The following is a 26,346-nucleotide window of genomic DNA, read 5'->3' as shown; positions in this document are numbered from 1 at the left end:
TTAGTGTTAGGTTTGGCTGCATCTAAAAGATACCTGTTTCCCTTCTTCCCCCCAAAAAGGTGCTTTTAAAGAGAGTTTTTTCCTCCCAGGACATGGCAGCTGTGTGGTCATCAAGCACCCTACTCCTCTTATCTTTCTGCTTTTCAGTCCTTAGCCTGTGGCTTGCTTTCTCAAGGTCTTCTCATGGTTGCAAAGAATGTCTTTGTAGCTCCATCCTTCATGTTCATGTTCCGGGCAGTGAAGTCAGTTCCCTTTCAATACCTTTCCCATACCCCACCCAGTGATTTCTGGTTTGATCTTACTGGCTACCTTAATCTGCGTGGCAGGCCAGGATATGTAAATTGCCACTCATTAATACAGCAGTTTGATTTGTAAGAAAGAAGAGGAAAGTAGAAATTCCATGAGGAACTAACAACCTGCCACAATTTAGGTCTTTTATATATAAAAAAAGTTCCTTTATAGTTGAAGCCCTTTCCTTCCTCCTCAGAGTTAACCATGTGTGAATTTGGTATATTATTCTCATGCATATTATTTTATCTTTACAGTATTTATTTATGTCCATGAAGTGTCTTATTTTAATATATTTTAAAACTATATAAATGGAACATACTGTGCATATCCTGCAGATTGCTTTTTTCTTCATTCAGCATTGTTTACCCAGATAGATGCACATAGTTCTAGTTTAATTTTAACTACTGTGTAGTATTATACAGTTCATGTATCCTCTTGATGCACATGTATGTTGTTACCTTTTTTCCCCCATCATAAACAATGCTGCAGTCTTTGTACATTTCTCCTTATAAGTACGTGCAGAGTTTCTTCCGGGTGTGTATCTAGAAGTGGAATTACTGAGTGATAGGGTAGTGCTTTCTTCAGCTTTACTAGATACTGTCAGATTGCTCTCTGAAGTGGCTGTGCCAGATTACACTTACAACAACATTGTAGGAGTGGCTTTTTATTCCTTACTGACACTTGTGTTTCTCCTCATCTGTTGAAGTCAAACTCATTTCCCTGAATACTGCTGAGGTTGAGTATATTTTCATATGTTCATTGGCTGTTTATGGTTCCTTGTCTGTGATTTGCCTATTCATACCTTTTGGCTATTTGTCACTTGTGTGTTGTTGTTTGTTTTGATTTGGAGGAGTTTTTAATACATTCTGATACTAATCTTTTGCTGATTATTTCTGTTGTGGTTATTTTCCCCTAGTCTCTGGCTTATCATTTAAATGTCTATGATGTCTTTGGTTATATTAAAATTTTTAACTTTCATGTAGTAATTATTTATTTTTTCTTTTATGGTTTGTGCTTTTTGAGTATTCTTTAAGAAATTCTTCTGTAACCAAGGACATAAAGATATTTGCCTATATTTTCTTTTAAAGTTTTAGAGATTTGTATCCTTAAATCTTTAATCCACCTGGAATTGGTTTTTTGTGTGGTGTGAGGTAGGAATTTTATTTTTACATATGGACGAACATTTATTAAATAGCCCATTCCTTTCATACTGATTTGTAGTGCCACTTGTGTCACGTGTTGTTTGTATGTTCATGTAGGTCTGATCCTGGACTCTCTGTTCTGTTTCACTGGTCTTCTAATCTGTCTCTGCCCATGATTCACACTGACTTAATTACTGTAGCTTGATTGATATATGGTAGACAGAGTTCCCTCACCTTGTTGTTCAAAATCTTATTGGTTTTCATGGCTTTGCTCTTCAGTATGATTTTAGGATCTGCTTTTAAAGTTCTATAAAAGACTACATTGAGATTTTGATTGGAACTGTGGTAAGTGTGTAGATTAATATGAAGAGAATTTACTTCTTTACTATGATAAATCTTCCATGTATGAGCATGCTATATATTCATTTTTTTAAAAGGTCTTTCTAAGCATTTTTCTAGTTATTATTGGCAAAAGAATTCATTGAATTTTGTTTTTTAAATCTTTATTTATTTATTTATTTATTTATGGCTGCATTGGGTCTTTGTTGCTGCGTGCGGGCTTTCTCTAGTTGCAGCGAGCAGGGGCTACTCTTCGTTTTGGTGCACAGACTGCTCATTGCAGTGGCTTCTCTTGTTGCAGAGCATGGGCTCTAGGCGTGCGGGCTTCAGTAGTTGTAGCATGCGGGCTTAGTAGTTGTGGCTCACGGGCTCTAGAGCGCAGGCTCAGTAGTTGTGGCGCACAGGCTTAGTTGCTCCGCGGCACATGGGATCTTCCTGGACCAGGGCTCGAACCCGTGTCCCCTGCATTGGCAGGCGGATTCTTAACCACTGCGCCACCAGGGAAGCCCAAGAATTCATTGAGTTTTGTGTGTTGATCTTGAATCCAGCAACCTTGCTAAAAGTTCTCATTAGTTCTAATTGTCTTTATTTTCTTGGATTTGCTGTCATTTCTTTTGTTGTTGTTCTGTTCTCGTCTTTCCAATTCTTAAATCTTTTGTTTCTTTTTCTTGTTTTACTGTTCTGGATAGGAATTCTAGTACATTGTTGGAAGGGAAAAGTGATAGAAAGCATTTTTGTCCTTTTCCTAACTTCAAAGGGAATGCTTACAACACTTCACCAATAAGTATTTTGTTTACTGTAGATTTAGGGCAGATATCCTCTATCAGGTTAACAAAATTCATTCTATTTCTAGTTTCCTAGCATTCTTTTGTTTCTGTTTTTGTTTTAAATATCATGAATAGGTGCTAGGTTGTATTACTTCACATAAAATGTTAAGTCCCTTGAAACCATATAGTTAAGCTTCCTCCCACCTCTATCCTTTGCTCTAATTTTGTCATATATTATGTCTTCATATTAATAAATTGTACAATACAAAGTTATAAATTTTGTTTTAATCAACCATGTCTTTTAAGACATCAGGAGGGAAAAAAAACAGGCTTTTGTATTTACTGATATTTACCATTGCTGATGTTCTTCATGTCTCCTTACAGATCTGAGTTTCCATCTGGTGTCATTTTCCTTCTGCCTGAAGAACTTCTGTTAGCATTTCTTGTAGTGCAGGTCTGTGAGGCATGAGTTGTTTTGGCTTTTTCTTTATCTGAAAATGTCTTTGTTTCATGTAATGAGAAGTCATCCATTTTTTTCTCTGTATTTAATATGTCTTTTTTCTCTCTCTGCTGCTTTCAGGAGTTTTTCTGAATCTTTAGTTTTCAGCAGTTTGAATATGATGTGCTCTAGTTGTGATTTTCTTTGTATTTATCTTGCGTAGGTTTCACTGAACTTAGATTTGCAATTTTATGTTTTCTACCAACTGTGGACATTTTCAGCTCTTATTTTTATGTATACTTTTCTGCGTAATTTTCTCTGTGCCCTACTTTTTGGGACTCCAGTTTCACCTATGTTAAACTTTATGGTTTTGTACCTCTGCTCAGTGAGCTCACTGAGGCTCTTTGTTTATTAAAATATTTTTCTTTCCACTCAGATCTTCAGATTAGGTTATTGTTTTTTTTATCTGTCTTTACAGTGACTGACCCAGTATTCTGTTGTCGCTAATTTGCTTTAAACCTGCCAAGTAAATTTTTCATTTCAGACTGTATCTTTGTGTTCTACATGGTTCTGTACGGTTCCTTTTTTGTGGTTTTCATTTGTCTGATGAGAGTTCCCTCTCTTTATTATTAAGTTTCTGAACATATTTATAGTAGCCACTTTATAGTATTTATAGTAGTCCTCGTCAACTAATTCCAACGTCTGAGTAATCTTGCGTTCGGTGTGTATTGACTGCTTTTTTTTCTTGACTGTGGGTCACATTTTTCTGTTTATTCTCATGTCTAGTAAGTTTTTATTGTAAAATGGGTATTGTGGATATGTTTTTGTGACCTGCAGTTCTGTTTTGTCTTAACGATTATTGACTCTTTGTTGCTCTAGCAGGCAGTCAGCTGACTAGACTTAAACTCCAAGCTGTTTCCCCTGCACTGGGCAATAGCTGATTTCTTTGTTCAGTTCTTACAGCTGTCTGGCTGTTGCTTTCATTTTGGACCTCTGGAGTCTCTTCCGTGTTGTATGGTCCAGGGCTTACCTAAGGATTGTGGTGGAGGTTATATACGTATTTCAGGGTTCCCTCTTTTCTAGGATATCTCCCCTCGCTTTCCTATTGCTCTTTTAGCTCCAGACTTCATATTTTGATGCCATGAACAAATATGATTATGAATTCCTTCTTGAACTTCAGCTTCTCTACACAGCGTCGGCTGGTGTCTGCCCTCGGCTGGTGTCTGCCCTCAGGCACGCACTTGTATAAAGGCAAATCTCACCTAGCATAGTTCCCCTCTTTCAAGGGTTGGCTTCTGTCTAGTTTCTGCCTTTTGATTGCTCTCCAGTGCATTTAGTTGTTTTTATCTTTCGGCCAGAGTTTATGATTGTTGTTTGTGGGAGCGTTAGTCCAGTATAAGCTGTTCAACCTTTATGTGTGTAAATCTTCTGTGCTTTCAAATTTTTTTAAAAAAAGCCTTTATTTTTGAAAGCAATTTTAGGTTTACCATAAAATTGAGAGGAAAGTACAGAGATTTCAGTCCATATGTCCCCTGCCCCCACAAATGCTTAACCTCCTCATTATCAGCATCATTCACCAGAGTGGTGCATTTGGTTTTTTTGGTTTTTTTTTTTTTAAACCAAGGATAAACCTACATTGACACATTATAATCAGTCAAAGTATATAGATTACCTAAGGGTTTACTCCTGGAGGTGTGTATATTCTTTCAGTTTGGACCAATGTATAAAGGCACATATCCATCATTATAATATCATACAGAGTATTTTCACTGCCCCCTAAATCCTATTCTCTATTTATCCTGACCTCCAGCCCCCATCCCTGGCAACCACTGATTTTTTTTTTTTTTTTTTTTGCTCCATAATTTTGCCTTTTCTAGAATGTCATACAGTTGGAATCATACAGTATGTAGCCTTTTCAGGTCGGCTTTTTTCACAGTAATGTGCATTTAAGGTTCCTTCATGGCTTTTCATAGCTTGATAGCTCATTTCTTTTTAACAGTGACTAATATTCTGTTGTCTGGATGAACCACAGTTCGTCCATCCATTCACCTGAGGGACATCCCAGTTGCTTCCAGTTTTTTGCAATTATGAATAAAGCTACTATGTAAACATCCATGTGCACGTTTTTATGTGAACAAAAGGTTTCAGCTTCTTTGGGTGAATACCAAGGAGCATGATTGCTGGATGGTATGATAAGAATATGTTTAGTTTTGTAAGAAACTGCCAAATTGTCTTCTAAAGTGGCTGTACCATTTTGCATTCTCACCGGCAATAGATGATAGTTTCTGTTGGATGAGAGTTCCTTACCAGTAGTTGGTGTTGTCAGTGTTCTGGGTTTTTGCCATTGTAGTAGGTGCGTAGTGGTATCGCGTTGTTTAAATTGTATTTTCCTGATGATGTATGATGTGCAGCATCTGTTCCTATGTTTATTTGCCATCTGTATATCTTTGGTGAGGTTGCTTTCACTTTTAACTTTTCTGAATCCTTATGTTTTTGATGTATGTATCATAAATAGCATATAGCTTTTATTTTAAAAAATCCAATCTGATAACTTTTAATGAATACATTTAATCTTTTTATCTTCATTTAAATTACTTACGTATGGGGAATTTTTTCTACCATTTTGTTTTGTGCTTTCTATATTTGTGGGTTTTTTGTATTAGGTTTTTTTTTTTTTTTGGCTGCATTGGGTCTTTGCTGCTGTGTGCAGGCTTCTCATTGCGGTGGCTTCTCTTGTTGCGGAGCACGGGCTCTAGGTGTGCGGGCTTCAGTAGTTGTGGCGCACGGGCTTAGTTGCTCCGCGACATGTGGGATCTTCCCAGACCAGGGCTCGAACCTGTGTCCCCTGCAGTGGCAGGCGGATTCTTAACCACTGTGCCACCGGGGAAGCCCTGGGTTTTTTTAATGATTTTAAGTTCCTTCCCATTTTATTCCGAATTGATTGGTTTTCTTATTTCTCCTTTTTGCAGTTTGGTTTTTGATTACACATACTGTTTTTACTTAATTAATTGTTACCTTTTAATTTAAAAAATATTTAATTTTAAAAAGTCTAAAATTAATCAAATATCTCTGCTCTATACCTAAACACAGCAAGCTTAAAATGCTTTAATTTCAATTACCTTTATTCCTTCTTACATGGCATTGCTTTCTGGTATTTTCATTCATTTACAAATAATTATTGAATTCTTCTACCATGTGCCAAGTTCTCTTCTAGGTACTGTAGTAATAGCATTAAACAAAATACAGTCTCTGCCCTCATGAAGCTTACAAGATAATTAATAAACTGATTATGATATATTTTGTTGTAAGTTAGTGTTTGGTGCTGGAATGGAAAGTAAAGCATTAGGACAAAATAAAGAATGACTTGGGGGTGGAGATGCTATTTTATATATGAGTTTCTGCTGTCTTCAGACATTTGATAAGATTTTTAGGGCTCAAGTGTGTAAAACATGATTCTCATGCTGGAGGAGCTTGCATTCTAACCAGAGTCACAGGAAGAAGTTACAGGTGGGGGACCCTTCAGCACATGGTGGGTAATGCTGTACAACTGGTGGATTTCCCAACGAGGCTGTTAGAGTGTCAGGCAGCATGCAGACAGATCCCGGGCAGAGTGGGATGAGCCAGAGAAGAAGACTGCAAAGCATGGTCAGAAAAGTGGGAGAACAAGGAATGACCCTGGAGCCAAGAAAAGAAGAGGTTATGTTTTACTTATAGCCTGCCTATTCTGCAAATAAGAGGCTGAGACATAAAGTAGAAGGAGTATGAGAAAGAGACTTGTCTTGGTAGTTAGGACATTAGAGTGACTTGATCAAAAACAGTTTCATTTAAGTGAAGCCAGACTACACTGAGTTGAGAAGTTGAGAAATTGGAGACAGAGAATGAAGACTACTTGCATAGAAGGTGGTAAAGGAAAGAAAAGAGAGAGAGTGATAATTTGAGGGGAAGAGGGCAGCATTGTAGAACTCAGGGCTAAGGTTGGTATTCTGGCAAAAATACAGAACAAAACCTTGGAGACTTTAGGGACTCTCTGGCCAGAAGATAAAATGGGCCTCTGGCCTGGAGGAGGTTTCTGCTGGATCCTTTACTTGCCAGAAACTGCTCCCCAGGATCTCTCGGGTTTTCCATTGCTGATGGTGGCGGTGTATTTCCTTGTATCTCAGTTCATGGTTGGGAGGAAAGATGCACATTTTCTGAAACCTCAGTGTTCTGTTGTAATGATTTGTCATTTGTATTCAGAGATAAAATTAAAAACATGGGAAAACTTCCCGTGACCATTGCTCTTCAAACTCCTTAGTGTGAGAGTCAAGATTTCCCCTGTTCTGAACACACCCTTTCAACCATATCTCCCAGTTTTTCTGTTTGCTGTCCCCGACATGTCCCTTGATTTTCCTGCCTCCCTATTTTAGGTCGCATTGTTTTGTCCACCTGAAACATCCTTTTGCCTTTTCCTAATTGAAACCAATTCCTGTCATTCTCCTTCACCAGGTTCTCTCCTTTGTGCACTATAGCTCCTTGTAGCTTGGCACCTGTTGCAAAGATAGAAAAGCATTTTGTAAATTGTAAAGTGCCACAAAAACTTATTATCTGTCCTCCTAAACTACAGGCTCATTGAGGGCAGAAACTGAGCCTTCTTCATATTTATGTACATCAAACTACTTAGTTTTGTGTCTTGTACATACTTGATATTTATTGAAGTTTGAATGAATTAGGGATTTGTGATTCTGTGATAGCTTAAATAATGCTAAGAATGGGCATATTATATACCAGGTTCTATTTTGCAGCTGTTAAATTTATACTGAAATTCTGCTCCTATGCAATCTCCTGTAAAGGTAGATTCCTTAATTTGGATCCTCCACTGGTTTACATCTCATTTTTTTCTTCACAGGATATGTGCCTTTCTAAATCAATAACTGTAGGTTGTAGAGTGATGTATTGGCATGCTTTTGACTATAGTAGCAGAATACCCAGTTAAACAAATAGGGCTTTATCCCCTCTGGTAACAAGAAGTCCAGACCTAGGAGATTTCAGGGCTAGTCTGTTAGTGGCCCCATGATAAACAGGGTCCCTTTTGCTTTCCATGTTTTCATGTTGTCATCCTTAGCATGTTGATGTTGGCTTCCCTCATGACCTCAAGATGGCTGCAGCACTTCTAAGTGTGCTCTGCAAACAATATCCAAAGCCAGAAAAGTATAGTTTCTCCTTCAGCATCTCTATGAGGGAGCATAACTTTTCCTGAATGCTTCCCGATAGATTTCCCCTCAGATCCAATTGGTTGAGATTTGGTTACTTACACTGGCAAGAGGAGTAGAACAGTCACAGTTCACTTGGACTAATCAAGAATAGGTAGTCTAGCAGAGAATGATCACTTGAATTCAGTTAGGGGTCTAATGCCATGAAAAACATGGGGTGGGAGATAAGGAACAAACAGTTATCTGCCACAGGTGCTGTCTGTGTGTCCTTGGCCTTCCCACCTGGGAAGTTAATATCCTCATAGATTTCTAAGAGAAGGAGAGATACTTTTTACAGTATTTCCACTGAGCTTGGTGTTGGATCTCAGAAATACTTTATTCATTGGCTCACTTATTCATGTAATAAACATTAACTGAACACATAGTTTGTGCCAGGTATTGTGCTCAGCATTGGGGAAGTAGCTGGTAAGACTTGGTCCTTGTCCTCAGGTGGTGGCTGGTGTCTAGTCCAGTGGAAGAGGGTGGCTGAGGTCACGGGGGGAGGAGAGAGTTACTCTGCAATAAACTGATTTTAGGAAATTTATTTTTCAACAGGAGATGTGGGACATGTGGATTTGTGATATGAATTCATTTGAAAAACCACTTTGGGGTAAGTTGATAGCTGGGAGTAAATGACTTGAGGGTTGTACTTCTCTTTACATTGGGATTTGCTCTTATTGTGATGTAGGTTCAAACTTATGTTCATTGGACTTTATGCCTCATATACACAAGAAAATGGCTTGTACTAAAATCCTAGTGTAGTAATTTGAGAAATATAACCATCAAGCTTAGCCACAGTACTAGTTAATATTCATGCATTCACTTCTCATTCAGGAGGTCAATTTGAAGACTAAATGAAGACCAGATTTAGAAATAGAAAGATACTTACTATATACGGTTTAACCTGCTTGCGCTCAACCAATAATCCTGTCATGTGGACTGGAAAGCGCTCATAGCACCAGTGTTATGGAGATGCAGGGTTAAAGCTTGTCTCTGAGCTTCTCTTTGCAGTACTCCAGATGGCCGTTTGAATTCTCATTGCATCAGTACAAATATAAAAGGTTCCTGATTTTTCATTTCACCTAAGAAAGAGCCTCTAGAAATACTATTTAATATTTACTGAGTGTTTACTATGAGTGTGTTGTGCATTACTTCATTTAATTCAGGGACTGTAAGGTGGGTATGTTTTTCTCATTCAGAGGAATGAAGAGGCCCAGATTTATGCAAATAAAGTACAATTGTTAGGATCACATAACTAATACGTTTTGGAATTGAAATTTGAATTTCAGCATTTGGCCTAATAGACCCTCATTTCTGTTTTAAAATGCTGATTGTGTTGGGTGTCCCCAAGACCAACCCCAGGTTTAGTGACTGGCTAGGAGGGCCCATAGGATTCAGCATATGATCATAATAATGGCTAAGATTTAGTACAGCGAAAGGATACACAGCAATATTAGCAAAGGGAAAAAGTGCATGGGGTGAAGTCTGGAGGAGACTAGTCACTAGCTTCCCAGAATCCTCTCCCAGTAGAGGAGTCCCACAGGATGAGCTTAATTCCTCCAACGATGACTTTTGACAACACATGTGAAGTGCTGTCAACCAGGGAAACTCATTAGACTCTGCCAATGTTTTTATTGGACCTGGTAATGGAGGCACCTTCCACCTAGCATGTACCAAAATTTCAGGCTCCCAGAAGGAAAACAGATGTTTTGCATAAACCATAATGTTTGTATAAACAGTTTAGGCACAGTGAGGCCCACTTATCATTTAATGTAAGTTTTATATCATTGTAGGGAACTGTTTATCCTTCAAGTTCCCAGACACCAGCCAAGGGCTAACCTTGCAACCAAGCCTTTCTAAGGACAGTAATCTCAGCCTTACATCTTAGCTTTTATCCTGTACGCTGATTTATTCACTTAAGGATATTGTTCTTATGATCATTTAGCTTCTGAAAAGTAATGAGAGAAGTAGGTATTATGGCAAACGAAATTCTTTAGTGGTGTTTGTTTTGAGGGTCCCATGACTGCCCACTAGTTTGATTTGCTGGAAGGACTGACACAACTCAACATGATGTTGTACTCATGGCTAAGTTTATATTACAGCAAAGGTTACAGTGCAAGAACAGCAGGAAAAAGATATATATAGGTGATTGCTAGAGAGATCAGGCACAGACTTCTAAATCTCCCCTCTGTGAGGATCACAGGGACATGATTTCCCCTCTAGCTGTGAGAGATAGAGACACGTACAAGATGTGTCAGACAGGGAAGCCCATGAGTATTCCAGTCCAGAGTTCTTATAGGAAGCTGGTTACGTAGGCATACTACTGCCATGTGGCCAGCCATGGCAACTGAAACTTAGGGCCCCAGACCAGATACCAGGTGCACATCATAAATCTTGATGATTACTTTAAACAATGCTGACAGCCTGGTACATCCTGATTCATCACCTCTAACATCCTTAACCAGTGACTGTGAACATTCCAGGAGTTTAGTTCTCAGAGTTTGGCCAGGGGTCATTGCCATGGCTGTAGGCATCCCCCAGGGTTTAGCAAGGACTGGGTAGGACTCTTTGTTAACTCCTTCCTCTCAGACTTCTACATGAAATAATGCTGCATTTGTTGAATGCAAAATTTAATGATGATATATTTTTATAATATGATACTCTATACTTAGAAAAAATAATTGATAGTAGAAATAGTTTACAAATTTCACTTATCTGAGGGGAGGTTTGTAGATTCTTTTCTTTTAGGGTTTTATATAATGGTGACTTTTGGATTTCCCATTTTTGTCCACAATTACTTGTATTATATACAGGTATATGTTATGTTAAAGAACAATACAGAAATATGAACTTAAATTAGTTGAATCAAGATATTACAAAATTAACCTTCTCTCTCTCTGAAGGTCTGCCTCGTGAGAAGCTTTTAAACACAATGGGATCTCTTTTTTATGCAATTTGCAGATTTACAGAAATAACAGTTTTGCAGAAAGAAAATAACCCATAATTTAAAAATTGCCTGCTTCCAGGATTTGAAACCAGTCTTTACTAGTTCATTTATTGCTCTTTGAAACCTGGTTTGTGTTATGCAAAAAAGAAAGACAAAGTAGATGGGGAAGGTTCCATGCTTGAATATGAGAAGTTCTGAGTTAACAAACTTACATAGCTTTCCTTATTGCAGGACTTCACAGAATGTTTGGTGCAATGATGTACAGCGAATGGAGTATGTAACATTTCCCTAACTTATTTGACCATGAAATTTCTTAAGTGCGGACTCTCCCTATGGGTCTTGCAGATAGTGTTCTTTAGAACAAAATAACAGGACATCGGGAAGCCCTTAAAGGGATTTAGCTAAAGGAGAGACAGAAACAAAACAACTATAGAAAAAAATTTAAAGAAAACCTTGTTGCAGAAAAGTTTAGTATCTTACACTGCCTGATAAAACCTATTTAGAAACTTCCCTATCTGGATGTCTTTTTCCTGCCAGGTTTCCTGAGTTGATGTTTCTCTTTTGTAATGTGAATGGCGTGTCTCTCGCACTGGTATTTAACAGTGTGATAACAGCTTCTGTGGTGTGGATCACTGCCTTCATGCTCCTGCCATCTGCAGTGTCTGACATGGTATCAAGAACGTAGTTGGCTAAGACTCAATAAATATCCAGACAGCATGGAATGATTATGACTCTAAAATACTGAAGCCATTTTTTTAAGGATAACAATATAGTAGACATAAAGGTTAGGTGCTGTGCATTTATTTTAATAGTGCTGTCATTTTGAAAAGCATTTTTAGAACTTTTCTTTTAGACTTCTCTTGAATTCCTCTTTTTATCTCCAACTTCTTTTTTTATGACCTTTATGAATTTGTAATTGGTTTATTTTTTCAGAACAGTAGAATTGTTCTACCATAGACATGTAAGCACTTTTAACTACTAGATTTCTTTTGCAGTAGATGGAATATCATTTTAAGTAATTAAATGGTGGTCATAGCTAAGGAAGCCCAGTGGGTCAGAAGTAGCCAAGGCCCTTCTCAAGTAGTGAAAGGTGAGAATACTTGCTTTACTGTGTATCAAAAATTATTATAAAGCTGTAATAATTAAGACAGCCATGTGGTGTAGGGATAGACAGACCAATGGAACAGAACATAGAACCTCAGAAACCTGGTTTATAACAAAGTTGGCATTGCACACTTCTAGGGAGAGGATGAACTTTCCCAAATAGTACTGGGACAATTGGTTATCCACATGGAAGAAGATGACATTGAATCTCTACTTAAACTGGAAAGGTAAAACTTTAAAATTTTTAGACATTAAAACATTATTTTTAATGATCTCTAGATAGAGAAGAGTTTCTTAAGACATAGAAAATGCAAACTATAAAAGACAACTCTTGGGAATTCCCTGGCAGTCCAGTGATTAGAACTCCGAGCTCTCATTGCTTAGGGCCCGGGTTCAATCCCTGGTTGGGAAACTAGGATTCCGCAAACTGTGTGGCGCAGTCAAAAAGAAAAAAATAAAATAATAAAAGACACCTCTTGTTAAGAAGATAAGCTATAAACTGGAAAAGTTACTTGTAGTACATGTAACTGACATGGATTAGAATCTAGACTGTATAAAGATCTTCACAAACTAATAGGAAAAAGACAAAACGACCCCACCCAATAGAATAATGGACTAAACTTCAGTAGGTACATTAGAGAAGAGGAAATGGAATGACCAGTAATGTCAGAGATGGTGGGAAAATGCAGATTAAAACTACATTAAGGTAACAACTACACACTTACCAGATTGTAAAAAAATAAAATAGTTTGACATCAATAACTGTTGCCAAGGTTATAACGCATCCAGAGCTCTCATTTTTCTTTCTAATTTGTTTCAAACACCTGGGAAAACAAATTTGCCATATTAGTCATATTAAAAATATGTATACCCTATGACCTAATTCCCCTAGGTATGTACTCTAGATCAGGGTTGGTGTGACAACTCATGAATTAAGAAATGTTTTTAACATCTTTAAATGGTTAAAAAAATAAAAATAATGTTTCATAATTTATAATATGAAAATTACATGAGATTCAAATTTCAGTGTCCATAAATAAAGTTCTATTGGAATACTGTCACACTTACTTGGTTACATATCACTTATGGCTGCTTTTGTGGTACAACACCAGATTTGAGTGGTTGCAGTAGAGATCTTATGTCCCGCAAAGCCTAAAATGTTTACAATCTGGCCCTTTGCAGAAGAAGCTTGCTGACCCCTGGCACGTTTGTTCCAGAAAATGTGTTCAGGAATATTCGTAACAGTACTGCTTGTAATAACAGAAACCTAGAAATAACCATATGTTTATTAAGGGTAGAAGGGGTAAAGCGTGGTAAGCCTTATAGTGTATAATTATATAAGCCAATTGAATATTAGACAGTAGTGAAAATGAACTGACTGCAACTACACGCAACAAATGGATGGTTCTCAGGAACGTAGTGTTAGAAGAAAAGCAGGTCTCAGATTTTTCCATTTATAAGTAGTTCAGAAACAGAAAATGTAAACAAGGCATTTTTAAGGATAACAGTGAGGTAAAACTATCAGGAAAAGAAAGAATGTTAAGTTCAGAATAGAGGTGGTCTTTGAGGAGCTAGGGAAGAGATGGTATTGGAGAGGGAACTTTAAAGGTGATGTTCTTATTCTTAAACTGAGTGGTGGATACATGTGTATGTTGTGTTGTGATCCTTTATATCTGTGATTTGTTTTATACCTACTTTTGATATATGATATGTTTTTGTGATTTGGGGCATTAAAAAGTATCTTTTCAAATAGTGTAGTCTGCCTCATAATGTATAATTGTTTATGACTAGTAGAGGGGAACCTCACCAGTGGACCCGAACCTGTTTGATTTTTACCTGTAGGTCTCCTCTGTCCCCTACCCCCCCATCCCCCCAGTGGCCATCCCAGGTGTGTGTTAGGAACCCAATTCAAACTGTCATAAACAGAAAAGGGGATTAATAGAAGGATTCCTGGGTGTTCACAAAAGCCAAAGTAGAGTCCGGGACTCCGTCACCTTTGCCTCTCGTCCTGTGTGCCTCTGGGCTCATCCTCTTGGACTGCAGGTCAGCTTTCTCTACATGTTGGGCAGTGTAGCTGACTGCAGTGCTAGATGAGCACAGGCTTCCAGCTCTGTGACTCGGGAAGAAACCTAGAAATAACCTCACCAAGGGGTGAGGTCCTGTGGTTGGCCTGGCCAGGTCATTTGGCTATCCTGTGGCCAGGGGGCTAGGTCTGTTACCAGAAGAAATCCTTGGGGGAGGGTGGGGAGAGCACAAGTCAGAATCATGAGCCAGGAAGCCATCTCGGTTTGTGTCTATTTTATGTTTGTTCTTTAAGTATAAAACAATATGTGGCATTTTGACATAGCTCTGTGGATATCAGGGCTATTTTGAAGTGACCATTAAGACATTTGTTGCCTAAGACAGGCTACTCAGTGGTTGGAGTGGAAAGAGAGGTTAAAAATGTCTGTTGAGCGTATTACTGTAATTAAAAAAAATCACAACAGCATTATGACAAAGGTCTCTCCTGCTACCCCTTTATAGTCGCAGCCATTCCATTCTTTTCCCCCTGATAGGGACATTTAAGACATTAAAATGTTTGAGTCAAAATAGACATTACAAACTTGCTTTAAAACGACATATCTATGAGCTATTCTGAATGACTGGGAGGGCACTTATCCCACTGGTAATAGTGTTCAGCTGGGATGGGGGTTTATAGATGGCTTTGTATCTTTTATTTTACTTCTCTGTGTTTGCCAAGTTCTTTGTATTGAGCATATATTACTTTGTAACTAGGAAAAATGTTCACTTTTAAAGGTATTGCTAGAAGCTAAGTCTGTTTATCACCTTGGAAACTGACATTCCACTTAAGATACCAAACACTGAATGCTCTAAATTAAAACATTTCAGCCAGTAAATTTTATAGGAGTCTGTACTTTGGATACCCCAAATGATAAGCTTGTTCCACCAACCTCTAAACTTGGGGTAACACCTGGGAAATAATTAAGAAAAGAGAATATCCAAATTTATATTGAATGTGGGCATCATTTTGTTACATACGCTAATACCTAAAAATTGGTACTTTTTTTTTTTTTTAAATAATGTGAGTTTTTTTTTTTTAATTAATTAATTAATTATTTATTTATTTTTGGCTGTGTTGGGTCTTCGTTTCTGTGTGAGGGCTTTCTCTAGTTGTGGCAAGCGGGGGCAACTCTTCATCGCGGTGCACGGGCCTCTCACTATCGCGGCCTCTCTTGTTGCGGAGCACAGGCTCCAGATGCACAGGCTCAGTAGTTGTGGCTCACGGGCCTAGTTGCTCCGCGGCATGTGGGATCTTCCCAGACCAGGGCTCGAACCCGTGTCCCCTGCATCGGCAGGCAGATTCTCAACCACTGCGCCACCAGGGAAGCCCAAAATTGGTACATTTTTTAAGCTAGTGAATGAGCCTTTTCAGTGTTGTTTTAATTAATAATCACTGGACAACTCAAAGACAGTGGCAGAAATGTAATAGGCCAGAATAGCTGCTACTTTGTTTTGACAACTTTGGCTTCAGTTATTATCTATTCATAGATTTACTTTTGTTATTGGTATATGGTAGGATCTAAATTTATTTTTTACCATTTGGAAAGCTGTTTGTTCCTTTATAAGTTTTCTGCTCTGATTTATAGTAGCACATTTCCAATTTTCCACACATGTTTAGGTTTGTTTTGGGGTACCTCACGGCTGTAGATACTTCTGCTTTATAATAGAGGTTTCATTTGTGTTTTGATTAGAATTAAATTAATTTAGGGAAGAAGTTGCTTGTTTGTTTTTCCTGAACATGGTACATCTATCCATTAGTCAGGTGTTCTTTTATGTCCTTCGACAAAGCTCCACAATTTTCTCCATGTCTTGCACATATTTTGTTAAGTTTATTTCCAAATACCTTAGCGTTTTTATAGCTGCTTTGAATGTGATTTGTTTTCCTTTATATATTCTAATTAGTTATTATCATGAAGAAGCATGATTGATGTTATATGTTCACCTTTGTATTCAGCAACCTTGATGAAATAATGAATTAGCTCTAATGGTTTATTTATTGATTTCTTTTAGAGTTTCTATATAGAAGACATGCCATCTGCAGATAATTTTGTCTCTTTTTAATCCCCTAATTCTTATTCCTTTTCTTGTCTTATTGTTTAGACCTCCAGTACAATATCAGATTGGAGTGAGGATGCATAACTTTTCTTATTTACAATGTTACAGAAATGCATTGGGAATCCCATCATTAAATATGTTTGCTATAAGTTAAAGAATTTCCTTTCTAGTCCTAGTTTTCTGTTGAAGTTCTCTATTGATGAGTAATGAACTACCTAACTGCCTCAAAACTTAATGGCTTTAAACAATAAACATTTATTATCTCATATTTTCTTTGGGTCAGGAATGCAGGAGTAGCTTAGCAAGGTGGTATTGACTCAGGATCTTATATGATGTTACAGTCAAGATGAAGGCTTGACTGGGTCTGCTTCCAAAATGGTTCACTTCCATGCCTCGCAAGAGAGTACTCTTTGTTGGCAGGAGGTTTCAGTTTCTCAGCACATGGACCTCTTTATAGGGATGCTTGAGTGTCCTTCTGACATGATGCTGGCTTTCCCCAGAGTGTGTGATCTGAGAGAGAGCTGGGAAGAACTGTGCTTTATGACTAGTCTTGAAATCACACATCATTACTTCCACCATATTCTATTGGTTAGAAGCAAGTCCCTAAGTCCAGCCCACACTTTAGGAGGGAAATTACACTCCACAAAAATTATTTCATGTATTGATTTTTTTTTAGTCTGTCTGCCCCTACAAAGTTGCACAAGAGCAGGGGCTTCTATCTGTATATCTTTACAGAGATATACAGAGAACCCCACTTTGAGCCTCAAACTTTTGTGTCCTCAGCTGTTGTTAACATCTCTTTGAGGGTATCAGAGGTACCTCATACTCAGCATGTCCAAAGTCAAACTTATATTTCTTCCCATCTTTTCCTCCTTTCCAAAAATTGGTCCTCTTTTACCGGTCCCTGTTTCTGTGACTGGCAACACTCTGCATCCACTTGTATAGGCCAGGATTTCCTCCTCTGTACCCCCACCTGACTCATCCTTAAATCCCATTGAGTTTGTCCCTTAATACCTCTTGAATCTGCCCACTTTTATCCAGCTCCAGCTTTGTCGCAATCACAGTTTTCACCTCTTTTGTCTTTGATCCACTGGCCTTTGAGTGTTGGGCTCCTTCCTGCTATAGAATCCTTGCTACTCACTGCCCCAAATGCTCATTTTCTCTTCAAATCATGTTTTCCTCAGGGAAGCCTTTTTGACAAAGTCAGATCTCTGTTACAGATGTGTATAGTGCTGTGTGCCTCCCTCCAAAACAGTAATCACGATTGAAATTTCACGTTTATGTGAGTGTTCGACTAATGCCTGCTTTCCTGGAGCCAACTCTAAACTTCGTAAGGGAAGGAATATTTTGTTCACGTTTGTATTCCTTGCGTTTGACACATTCCCTACATTTACTGAGTTTGTGTGTTTTGAATGTATGAAATAATAATAAGTGAATGAATAGGTTTCATTATAGTTCTGAGAAATAGAGCAAATGGAATATATAATTAGTAAATAAAATAATCTTGCTTCTCTTTACAATGTTAGAGGATAAATATCATTTTTTTAAGTCTTTTTAGTTTTTCTGGCAGAAATTTCAGCTACAAATTAAATGAATAGATCTATTGAAGGGTCTCATATCATACCTCTGCCTGGTCAGTACAGTGCAAAATTAGTGATTCTAGGTGTAGGTGCCTGAGAATTCAGTGTTCTTGGGAGAGGGGAGATAAGCACCTTAACATACTCAGAAGACTGAAGTTTTAGGTCCAAGAGAATGATGCTTCTATTTTCTCCAAAGCTGCTTTTGAGCTGAGACTCTCTTTTTAGGCTTGAAATTTCTGGAGAGCCTTGGCTAGAAGTATATGGAGTAAGAGAAAATAATTATCTAGCCCTAGAAAATACTGATCAACCTTTGGAAAAACTTGGCATATGACACGTAGGATAGAACCAGAAGTTTACTGATATAATTGATCACTGTCTTTGACATTAATTCAGATTTTATACCTTCTAAAATAATTAAGGAGTTAAATGCATTTCACATGGAAGGTTTTAATCTATTGTGGTTGAGACAGAAACTCTGAGCTTTTAATAATTTCCAAGATAAATTCTGGTATGTATCACTTGAAGAAATACACAACAGTTTTTCTCCTAAAATTGGAATTGTTTCTTTGAAGGATCCTCACCTCCCCTGTATTTATCTGTGTACAGTAAAATTCACCCTTTTAGGTGTAGTCGTACCAGTTTGGACAAGATGACTGCCGCCACCACAAGCAAGAGGTGGAATGTTTTCATTATCACAAGTTCCTTCATGGCCCTTTGAGAGCAGTCCTCTACTTTTCCACAGCCCCTGGCAACCACTGATCTGATTTGTCTCATATAAATGGAATCATACAGTATACAGTATGCAGCCTTTTGTGACTGACCACTTTCACTTAGCATAAAGCTTTTGAGATTCATCAGTATTATTGCATATATATCAAGAGTTCTTTTTGATTGCTGGATTTCTGGGTAGTAGTATTTCACTGTTTGGTGTACCACAATTTGTTTATCCATTAACCAGGTGATGGACATTTGGATTGTTTCCAGATTTTGATGATTATGATTAAGCTGCTATAAAGATTTGTGTACAAGCCTTTGTGTAGACTTACGTTTTCCTTTCTCTTAAGTAAATAGCTAGGAATGGAATTGCAGATTCTTGTGGGAAGAAACTGCCAAACTGTTTTCCAGAGAGACTGTACCATTGTGCATTCCACTGGCAATGTATTAGAGGTCCAGTTGCAGCAGTTCCTTGATAGCACTTGGTAGTTTTCTTTTTTCCTTTCACTGTTTATATTGGTGCATAGTGGTGTTTCATTGTGGTCTTAACTTGCAGTTCCCTAATAGCTAATGATGTTGAACATCTTTTCTTGTGCTCTTTTGCCACCTGTATCACTGTTTTGGTAAAGCAACAGTTCAAACCTTTTGCCCATTGTATTGGATCAGGATTTTTAAAAATTGTATTTGGAGAGTTCTTTATATGGTCTGGATACAAGTAATTATCAGATACGTGATTTGTAAATATTTTCTCCCAATATGTGACTTGTTTTTTATTTTTTTAACTGTCTTTTGAAGAGCAGATTTTAATTACAAAGTCCAACTTATCAATCTTTTAAAATGATTTGTGCATTTTATTGTTACCATCTAAGGAATCTCTGCATAACTCAAGGTCTCAAAGATGTTTTTGCCTCTCCTTTATCCTCCTTTCTCTCTACACCTCCTGCTTTCTCTGTACCGCTCTCCCAAATACACACACACCCACTGCATTGCATCTTCACTTTTAGAATCTAATTTTGCTGCCTTGGAAAAATTAAATAGGAATGAGTACAGAGTTATAAAGATTTACATTTAAGTGTTCTGGGCTGTAAGCATTGAAAAAAATAACAATCAGCAGATTTTAGAGAACACAAAACTACATTTGAATCCCAGCTTATTGCTCTGGCAGTTCGACTGCTTGCTTTGCCAGTGACCAAAAGAGGTAGCCTTTCCTGTAAAGTGGCTTGAAATATATACATATATAATATGTATCTCGCTTCCCTGGAGAGAACTGTTGCTCCGTGACACTGTGCATTATAATGCTTTTGCTCTTCCCCTCACCCTAGTCACCACAGATGTCAGTTGTTGCTCACTGCATGTGACAGATATTGAGTAAGTATGATTTTGAGGCAAGAATATGACAGTAGCATCCCTGTTCTCACTGTGCAGTCAGGGAGTGTTGATTTGATGAAAGGAGGCCAATACGCAAGAGATCAAAGTCCCCAGAGAGATGAACAGAAATAATACTTTACATGTATAAGTATTACTTGGTATTTTGGGGTGCTTTTCAGGTTGCTGTTTAGCCACCTTGTGAAGTAGGAAAGAACTATTGTATCTTTTTCATAAATAAACTCTCTGGCCTGCCCTGGATTGTTTAGGTAGAGACATCTCTACTGTCCACCATGGAACATGCTACATAAAACTGCCCTTGTAAGAAGCTGCTATGCTGCCCATCAGCCCAGCCCTTCAGAGCATCTGCTCATTGGCTTTCACCTGTGCCCAGTGTGTGTTTCCTCCATCCACTCCCCTGAATGCACTTGGCTCATCTGTTTCCTGATCAGCAGTGACACAGACCTTTGAGCCTTGATGTCAGCGGCTCGGTGGGATGACTCCTTACCTCTCTGAGGTCCCTCCGACTGCTCCAGAGCTCCCCCAGATGAGTGCCGTATGTGCCAGAAGTGTTTCTGGTCTAGCTATCCCAAAGGACAGTTCCTCCAGTCATTTTCTCATGATATTTTAACAGATTGGGGGTGGGGAGGTGGATAGAAACTAAACATCAGGGAATTCTGTAAAATTACTGTCAGAGCCAGGACTAGGGCTCAGATGTTTCGATACCCTTTTCTTTTCTGTTATACTTTCCATGAGTCTTGTTTGTGAACGGCTGGTGACTAGCATTTTTATTATGGGATTCAGTGGGACAGAGGGATAAGAATCATTCCAATTAAACTGCTCTAGAAAAGTACTAGGAGAACTCATATAAATCCTTGGACCCTGGGAACTGAATGTGAGTGGTTAAAATGGACTGGGAATTACTGGTTTCTTAAACTCCTGTGGCAGTTAATGGCTTAGCTTTTGCTTTAGTGTTTAATACGGCAATTGAATAGAAGGCAGTTAAGCCCCATGTGTTTGATGGATATAAGATAGTAGCTCACTGTTTTAATTTGAATTTTCCTCATTGTAATGAATCGAGTACCTTTTCACTTGTTTATTGGCTATTCAGGTTTCCTTTCTGCAAAGTGCTTGTTTACATCCTTTACCCATTTTTCTATTGGATTGTGTATATTGATTTGTAGGAGTTATTTGCATGTTCTTGTTACCATTTTTATATATTTTACATGTATTCTTTCAAGTCTGATTTTAAAACTTATTCTTTGTAGTAAAATTTCATATTCATATTGAATTAATCCATTGGTTCTTTTTTAGGTTCTGAATTTTTAAGTTAATCTTTTTTCTTTTTCTTTCTATAGGTTATGAATGTGATTTCTGATGAAACTGGATTGGAATAATTTTCATGATCTTTGTATATTTATATATATATATATTTTAAAATTTTGCATTTGACTTAAAGTGCCATGAGAAAATTTGCATATTGCAAGGTGGTCCTAGCCACCTCCTTGATTTGGGTACTCTTGGATATGTTCCTGCTGCTTTACTTCAGTGAATGCAACAAATGTGATGAAAAAAAAGAGAGAGGACTTCCTGCTGGGGATGGTGAGTGACATTTTATAATAGTGGACCTGTTTTGATATATGTGTCACTTGTTTGTACTAACTAATTTGGAAACTATAAAATTTTAACATTTTTAGATTAATAGTAATCCCTGGCTTCCTATATATGATGATCATAGTTCCATCAGTTCTCCAGTGGGTTCTTCTAACAGTTAAAAGTATTAAAGTATCCTGTATAGAATTGCTAAAGTCAATTTGTTTGTTCAATGTTAAATGTAGTTAATTTTCTGGAAGTTATATTACCAAATACTGTAGGGAATCTCATAGCTGGAACTACCAGAATTGTACAGGAGATTAGTCTAGTGTCATAATGCTGAGTGGAGTGTTAAAATTGCATTATCAAGTATGAGAGAGTTCTCCAGCCTTCCCATCTCAGTGCTAAGGGAAGAAGTCATTTTAGGTAGATGTGGTCTGGTGAGTTTGTTTTGTTAATGCTGTAGATAGCTCCAGTTAGCACTTTTAGGGAGAACTTATGAAAAGATCAGGCTATAAAATCTGGGCTGCAGTGAGAACACTGCAGTGTCTGATATGGAAAAGGAAGGAAACACAAATATGAAGCATCTAGTTTGGAAGTACTGACATTTTTGACAGAGGACACCTGAAAAATTCAGTTTTAGACTCTGTGTTTAAACTAAAAAACAAATGCTGCCTTTTATTTATTATTATTATTATTTATTTTATTTATTTTTTTAACAAAATGAAAATGACTTTGCATTGTGAATTCAGTAATTCAGCTATTCTGCGCTCTGAACTCTCTGTGATTAGTTATAGAATATCTGGCTAAACAGTAATTCTATTTTTAGGAATTATATGTAAATGATTACTGCTTTATTTGAATATATAGCCACATTTAAATATCTTGCACTTTTATAATGAAAGCACCTGGTCCCTTAAAATTTATAATCTAAAATTATTTATTTGTACTGGTAAGTGTGCCTACTTATTGTAATTTTTACAGATGGGATTGTGTAACCAGTTCTGTTTATTTCATGGGAAATCTGCCTCAAATTAGGCTCAGTTGGCTAGGCTAACCCCTGACTTTTTAATTTTCACCTTCCCCATAATTTTTTTGCCTATTAATTTGTTGACTTTCCTGGTTTCCTTTATGGCCCTGCTGTTTAGTAAGTTTGTTGGGTGACAAGACACTACCTCCTTAACTGTTGTTAGAGCTATAACTCTGTCAACATTTAAATCAAATCAAAGGTATTGCCATTCACCAGTAAGAAACTAGCATAATTCTTTTCCCAAATGGAACAGATTAACTTTCCCCTTACTCCACCTTAATTCATTGCCATTTATAGAGGGAGCTCATGTTGTTCTGTCTTAAATGCAAAGGCATGAGAAGTAAGACAGACTGGGACTGCTGTAGTAGGTGAAGACACACTTAGTGAGTGTTTTTTAAACTCTGATATGTGCTGGGCAGTGTGCTACGTGCTAGTGACATACACTTCAACAATACAAAAAAGTTCCTCCCTTTGGAGAATCCCAATCCAACAGGAGGGAAAGAATATGGTAAAGTAGTGATATGCTAGATAGCCTACTAGAGATGTGCATGAGAGCAGGAGGAAGGAACACCGTGGGGCATCTGAGAAGGTGCAGCAAGGAAGTGTAATGCTCAAGCTGTAGTATCAGGGTGAACAGGTGTTTGTTAGGTTTGATGGGTGAGGGGAATACCTTCCAAGCAAAGGAGAGAAGCATGTGCAAGATAAGCAAGTGAGAGACAGAGTTGATGGATAGGAGAATGTGAGGAAAGAGCACGGGATGAAGCTGGGAGGTTAGCAGAGGCCACATCACAGGAGGCCTTTTATGACATGCTAAGGGTTTTGGACTGAATCCTGTAGGTGAGGCATGACATTGAAGGATTTTTTTGGCTGCGTCAGGTCTTAGTTGCGGCACGCGGGATCTTTTGTTGCGGCACACGGGCTCTTTGTTGCGGCGCACGGGCTTCTCTCTAGTTGTGGTGCGCAGGCTCCAAGGCGCGTGGGCTCTGTAGTTTGTGGCATGCAGGCTCTCTAGTTGAGGCCCGCGAGCTCAGTAGTTGTGGCTTGCGGGCTTAGTTGCCTTGCAGCATGTGGGATCTTAGTTCCCTGACCAGGGATGGAACCTTTGTCGCCTGCATTGTAAGGCAGATTGTTTACCACTGGACCACCAGGGAAGTCCCACTGAAGGATTTTAAACAAGGGAATAAGTAACCTGATGGGATCCAGACTTTCAGAAGGAAGTTTGGTGGTCACGTGGCTGATGTATTGGCTTGGTGTTTAAAAGACGAGTTCCTTCGGTTTTTAAATAAAAATAAAAGACACATTTTTCATTTTCACCAAGAACTTTATTGAACAACATATTCAGTTTTGTACCACTACCTTCTGCCATTTTTCAGGCAACTTCATAATTCCATCTTCCTAAAACTTTTTATCTTTCTGAGCAAAGAAGTGTTTCAGGTGCCTTTTACAGTCTTCCAGGGGATTGAAATTTTTTCCATTAAGAGACTTTTGTAAAGACCGAAATAAATGGAAATCTGAAGGTACAATGTCTGGTGAATATGGCGGATTAATCAGAACTTCCCGGCCAAGCTGTAACAGTTTTTGCTTGGTCATCAAAGAAACGTGTGGTTTTGCGTTAATCCTGATGGAAGATTATGCATTTTCTTTTGACTAATTCTGGACCCTTTCGTCGAGTGCTGCTTTCAGTTGGTCTAATTGGGAGCAGTACTTTTGGAATTAATCATTTGGTTTCTGGAAGGGGCTCATAATAGAGGACTCCCTTCCAATCCCACCATATACACAACATCACCTTCTTTGGATGAAGACCAGCCTTCGGTGTGATTGGTGGTGGTTCATTCACTTGCCCCACGATCTCTTCCATTCCACATTATTGTACAGTATCCACTTTTCATCGTCTGTCACAATTTGTTTTAAAAACGGAACGTTTCGTTACGTTTCAGCAGAGAATCTCATGCAGAAATCCGGTCAAGAAGGTTTTTTTTCGCTTAATTTACATGGAACCCAAACATCAAAGCGATTTACATAACCAAGCTGGTGCAAATGATTTCAGCGCTTGATTTGGATACTTTGAGTATGTTGGCTGTCTCCCATGTGATATAACATTGATTGTTCTCAGTTAATGTCTCGATTTGATCCCTGTCAACTTCAACTGGTCTCCCCGACCTTGGAGCATCGTCCAGCACGAAACTTCGCAGACCACTTTTGACACGTTCGATCAGTCACAGCACTTTCTCCATACACTGCACAAATATTTTTTTGTGTTTCAGTTGCATTTTTACCTTTCTTGTAATAATAAAGCATAACATGCCGAAAATGTTGCTTTTTTTCTTCCGTCCTCAGTATTAAAATGGCTACACAAAAATTCACCAATTTTTTTTTTTTTTAATGCATGCTGATATGACAGCTGTCACAGTACAATCTAACAAAAATGTTTCAAATGAAGTTAAAGACAACTAAGCACTACCAGAGCCATCGTATGGGAAAAACCAAACAAACTTTTTGGCCCACCCAATACTAGCAGGGAATGAGACAGCAGAGACTGGTTGTGAGGCCGCTGGGAAGGTTTGGAGAAGTTCTTGGGGCCTACACTAAAATGACACTGGAGATGGGAGGAAGTAAAATATATGAGAAGTTTGTAACTAGTGGCATTTACATAGCATGGGGAGTCACTGAATGTAGGTAATAACGGAAAGTGAAAAGTTGAAGATGATTCTCAGGTCTTCCTCTTTGGATGAATTGATACGACGTGGGGCCCCCAGAGGCGGAGTGGCTTTGGTGAGAAGGCAGAAGGATGAGTTGCGTTTGGAGCATTTCACGTGGAGGTGTTGGGAGGGATGTTCGGCAGCAGAGGGTGGCTGGGGTAGAGCACGGGGGCGGCAGTGTGGGCCCCAGCAGTGTGTGGATGTTGGAAGAGACAGGCCAGTGTTGGAGAGGATCATGGAGGGTCAGCAAAGGGAAATAAGGCTTCTGGAAGTCAGAGTAGGAGGAGAAGCCAGAGGGAGTGGGGTATGGAAATCCAGGAGTGATGTTTGTTCAGAGATTTTACCTGAGATGAAGAAGTGGTTCTGATGTGTTTCCCAACAGGGGGTTTCTTGTGACCCTAGCAAGTGCCATTTCAGTGCCAGTGGATTTGATATTACTGATGTGTAGCTTATCCTTTTAGGAAGCTTCCACACAAAGAGATAGATAGTACAGTAGTTTAAAAGAAAGGAATGGAGCCAAAGTTGGTTTTCTATGTATGTATGTATTTTTTATGTATGTTGAGAGAGAGGTTTAAAATATAAAGGAATGAAGTAATACTTGAAAGAGCCAATTCTCAGCAGATGAGACAGTGTGGTATCAACCAGAAGAAAAAGATTATCCTTGAAGAGGATTCTAAGGTTAATACAGTTTTGGAAAACCACTAGTAGCATGAGCATCAAAGAAAAGGAGTAGCTTTCATACAAAGTACAGAAGTACGAAGTAAAGGAGAAATGGTCTGAAAGTAACAATGTAGAGCTATGAGAGAGCATCGTTACCTCCTGGGAGACGGAGAATGAAAGTTGTTGAGGGTTGTGAGGTTAGTGGGCTCTGGGGAAGAGCCGGATTTAAGTCTGGTAGATGGGGCCCCTGTTGAGACAAGACGATGTATTGATAGAAGCTTTATAATGGCCTGGGGGCATCAGGGTGTTGAGTGGGACAGACTGAGAAGGAC

The 26,346-nt window shown here is 38.4% G+C and overlaps 1 protein-coding gene across 5 annotated transcripts in view; it reads left to right on the top strand.

Annotated features, from left to right (window-relative positions):
* GALNT1 (polypeptide N-acetylgalactosaminyltransferase 1) overlaps window positions 1-26,346 on the top strand; it is a 127,111-nt gene that overhangs the window by 35,716 nt on the left and 65,049 nt on the right. For 2 of the 5 annotated variants that reach the window (XM_082354315.1, XM_082354317.1), the window contains 3 exons: window positions 8,762-8,816; window positions 11,385-11,426; window positions 21,391-21,634. In XM_082354315.1, the coding sequence (XP_082210441.1) occupies window positions 21,496-21,634 (139 nt within the window). In that variant the 5' untranslated portion in view covers window positions 8,762-8,816; window positions 11,385-11,426; window positions 21,391-21,495. The remainder of the gene's footprint in view (window positions 1-8,761; window positions 8,817-11,384; window positions 11,427-21,390; window positions 21,635-26,346) is intronic. The other 3 variants (XM_082354314.1, XM_082354316.1, XM_082354318.1) reach the window with 2 other exon arrangements.

The sequence above is a fragment of the Balaenoptera borealis genome (genome assembly GCF_965194805.1).
Source record: "Balaenoptera borealis genome assembly, chromosome: 14".
NCBI lineage: Eukaryota > Metazoa > Chordata > Mammalia > Artiodactyla > Balaenopteridae > Balaenoptera > Balaenoptera borealis.
The sequence above is the reverse complement of the archived record's forward strand: the minus strand, read 5'-3'. Positions and strand labels throughout refer to the sequence as shown.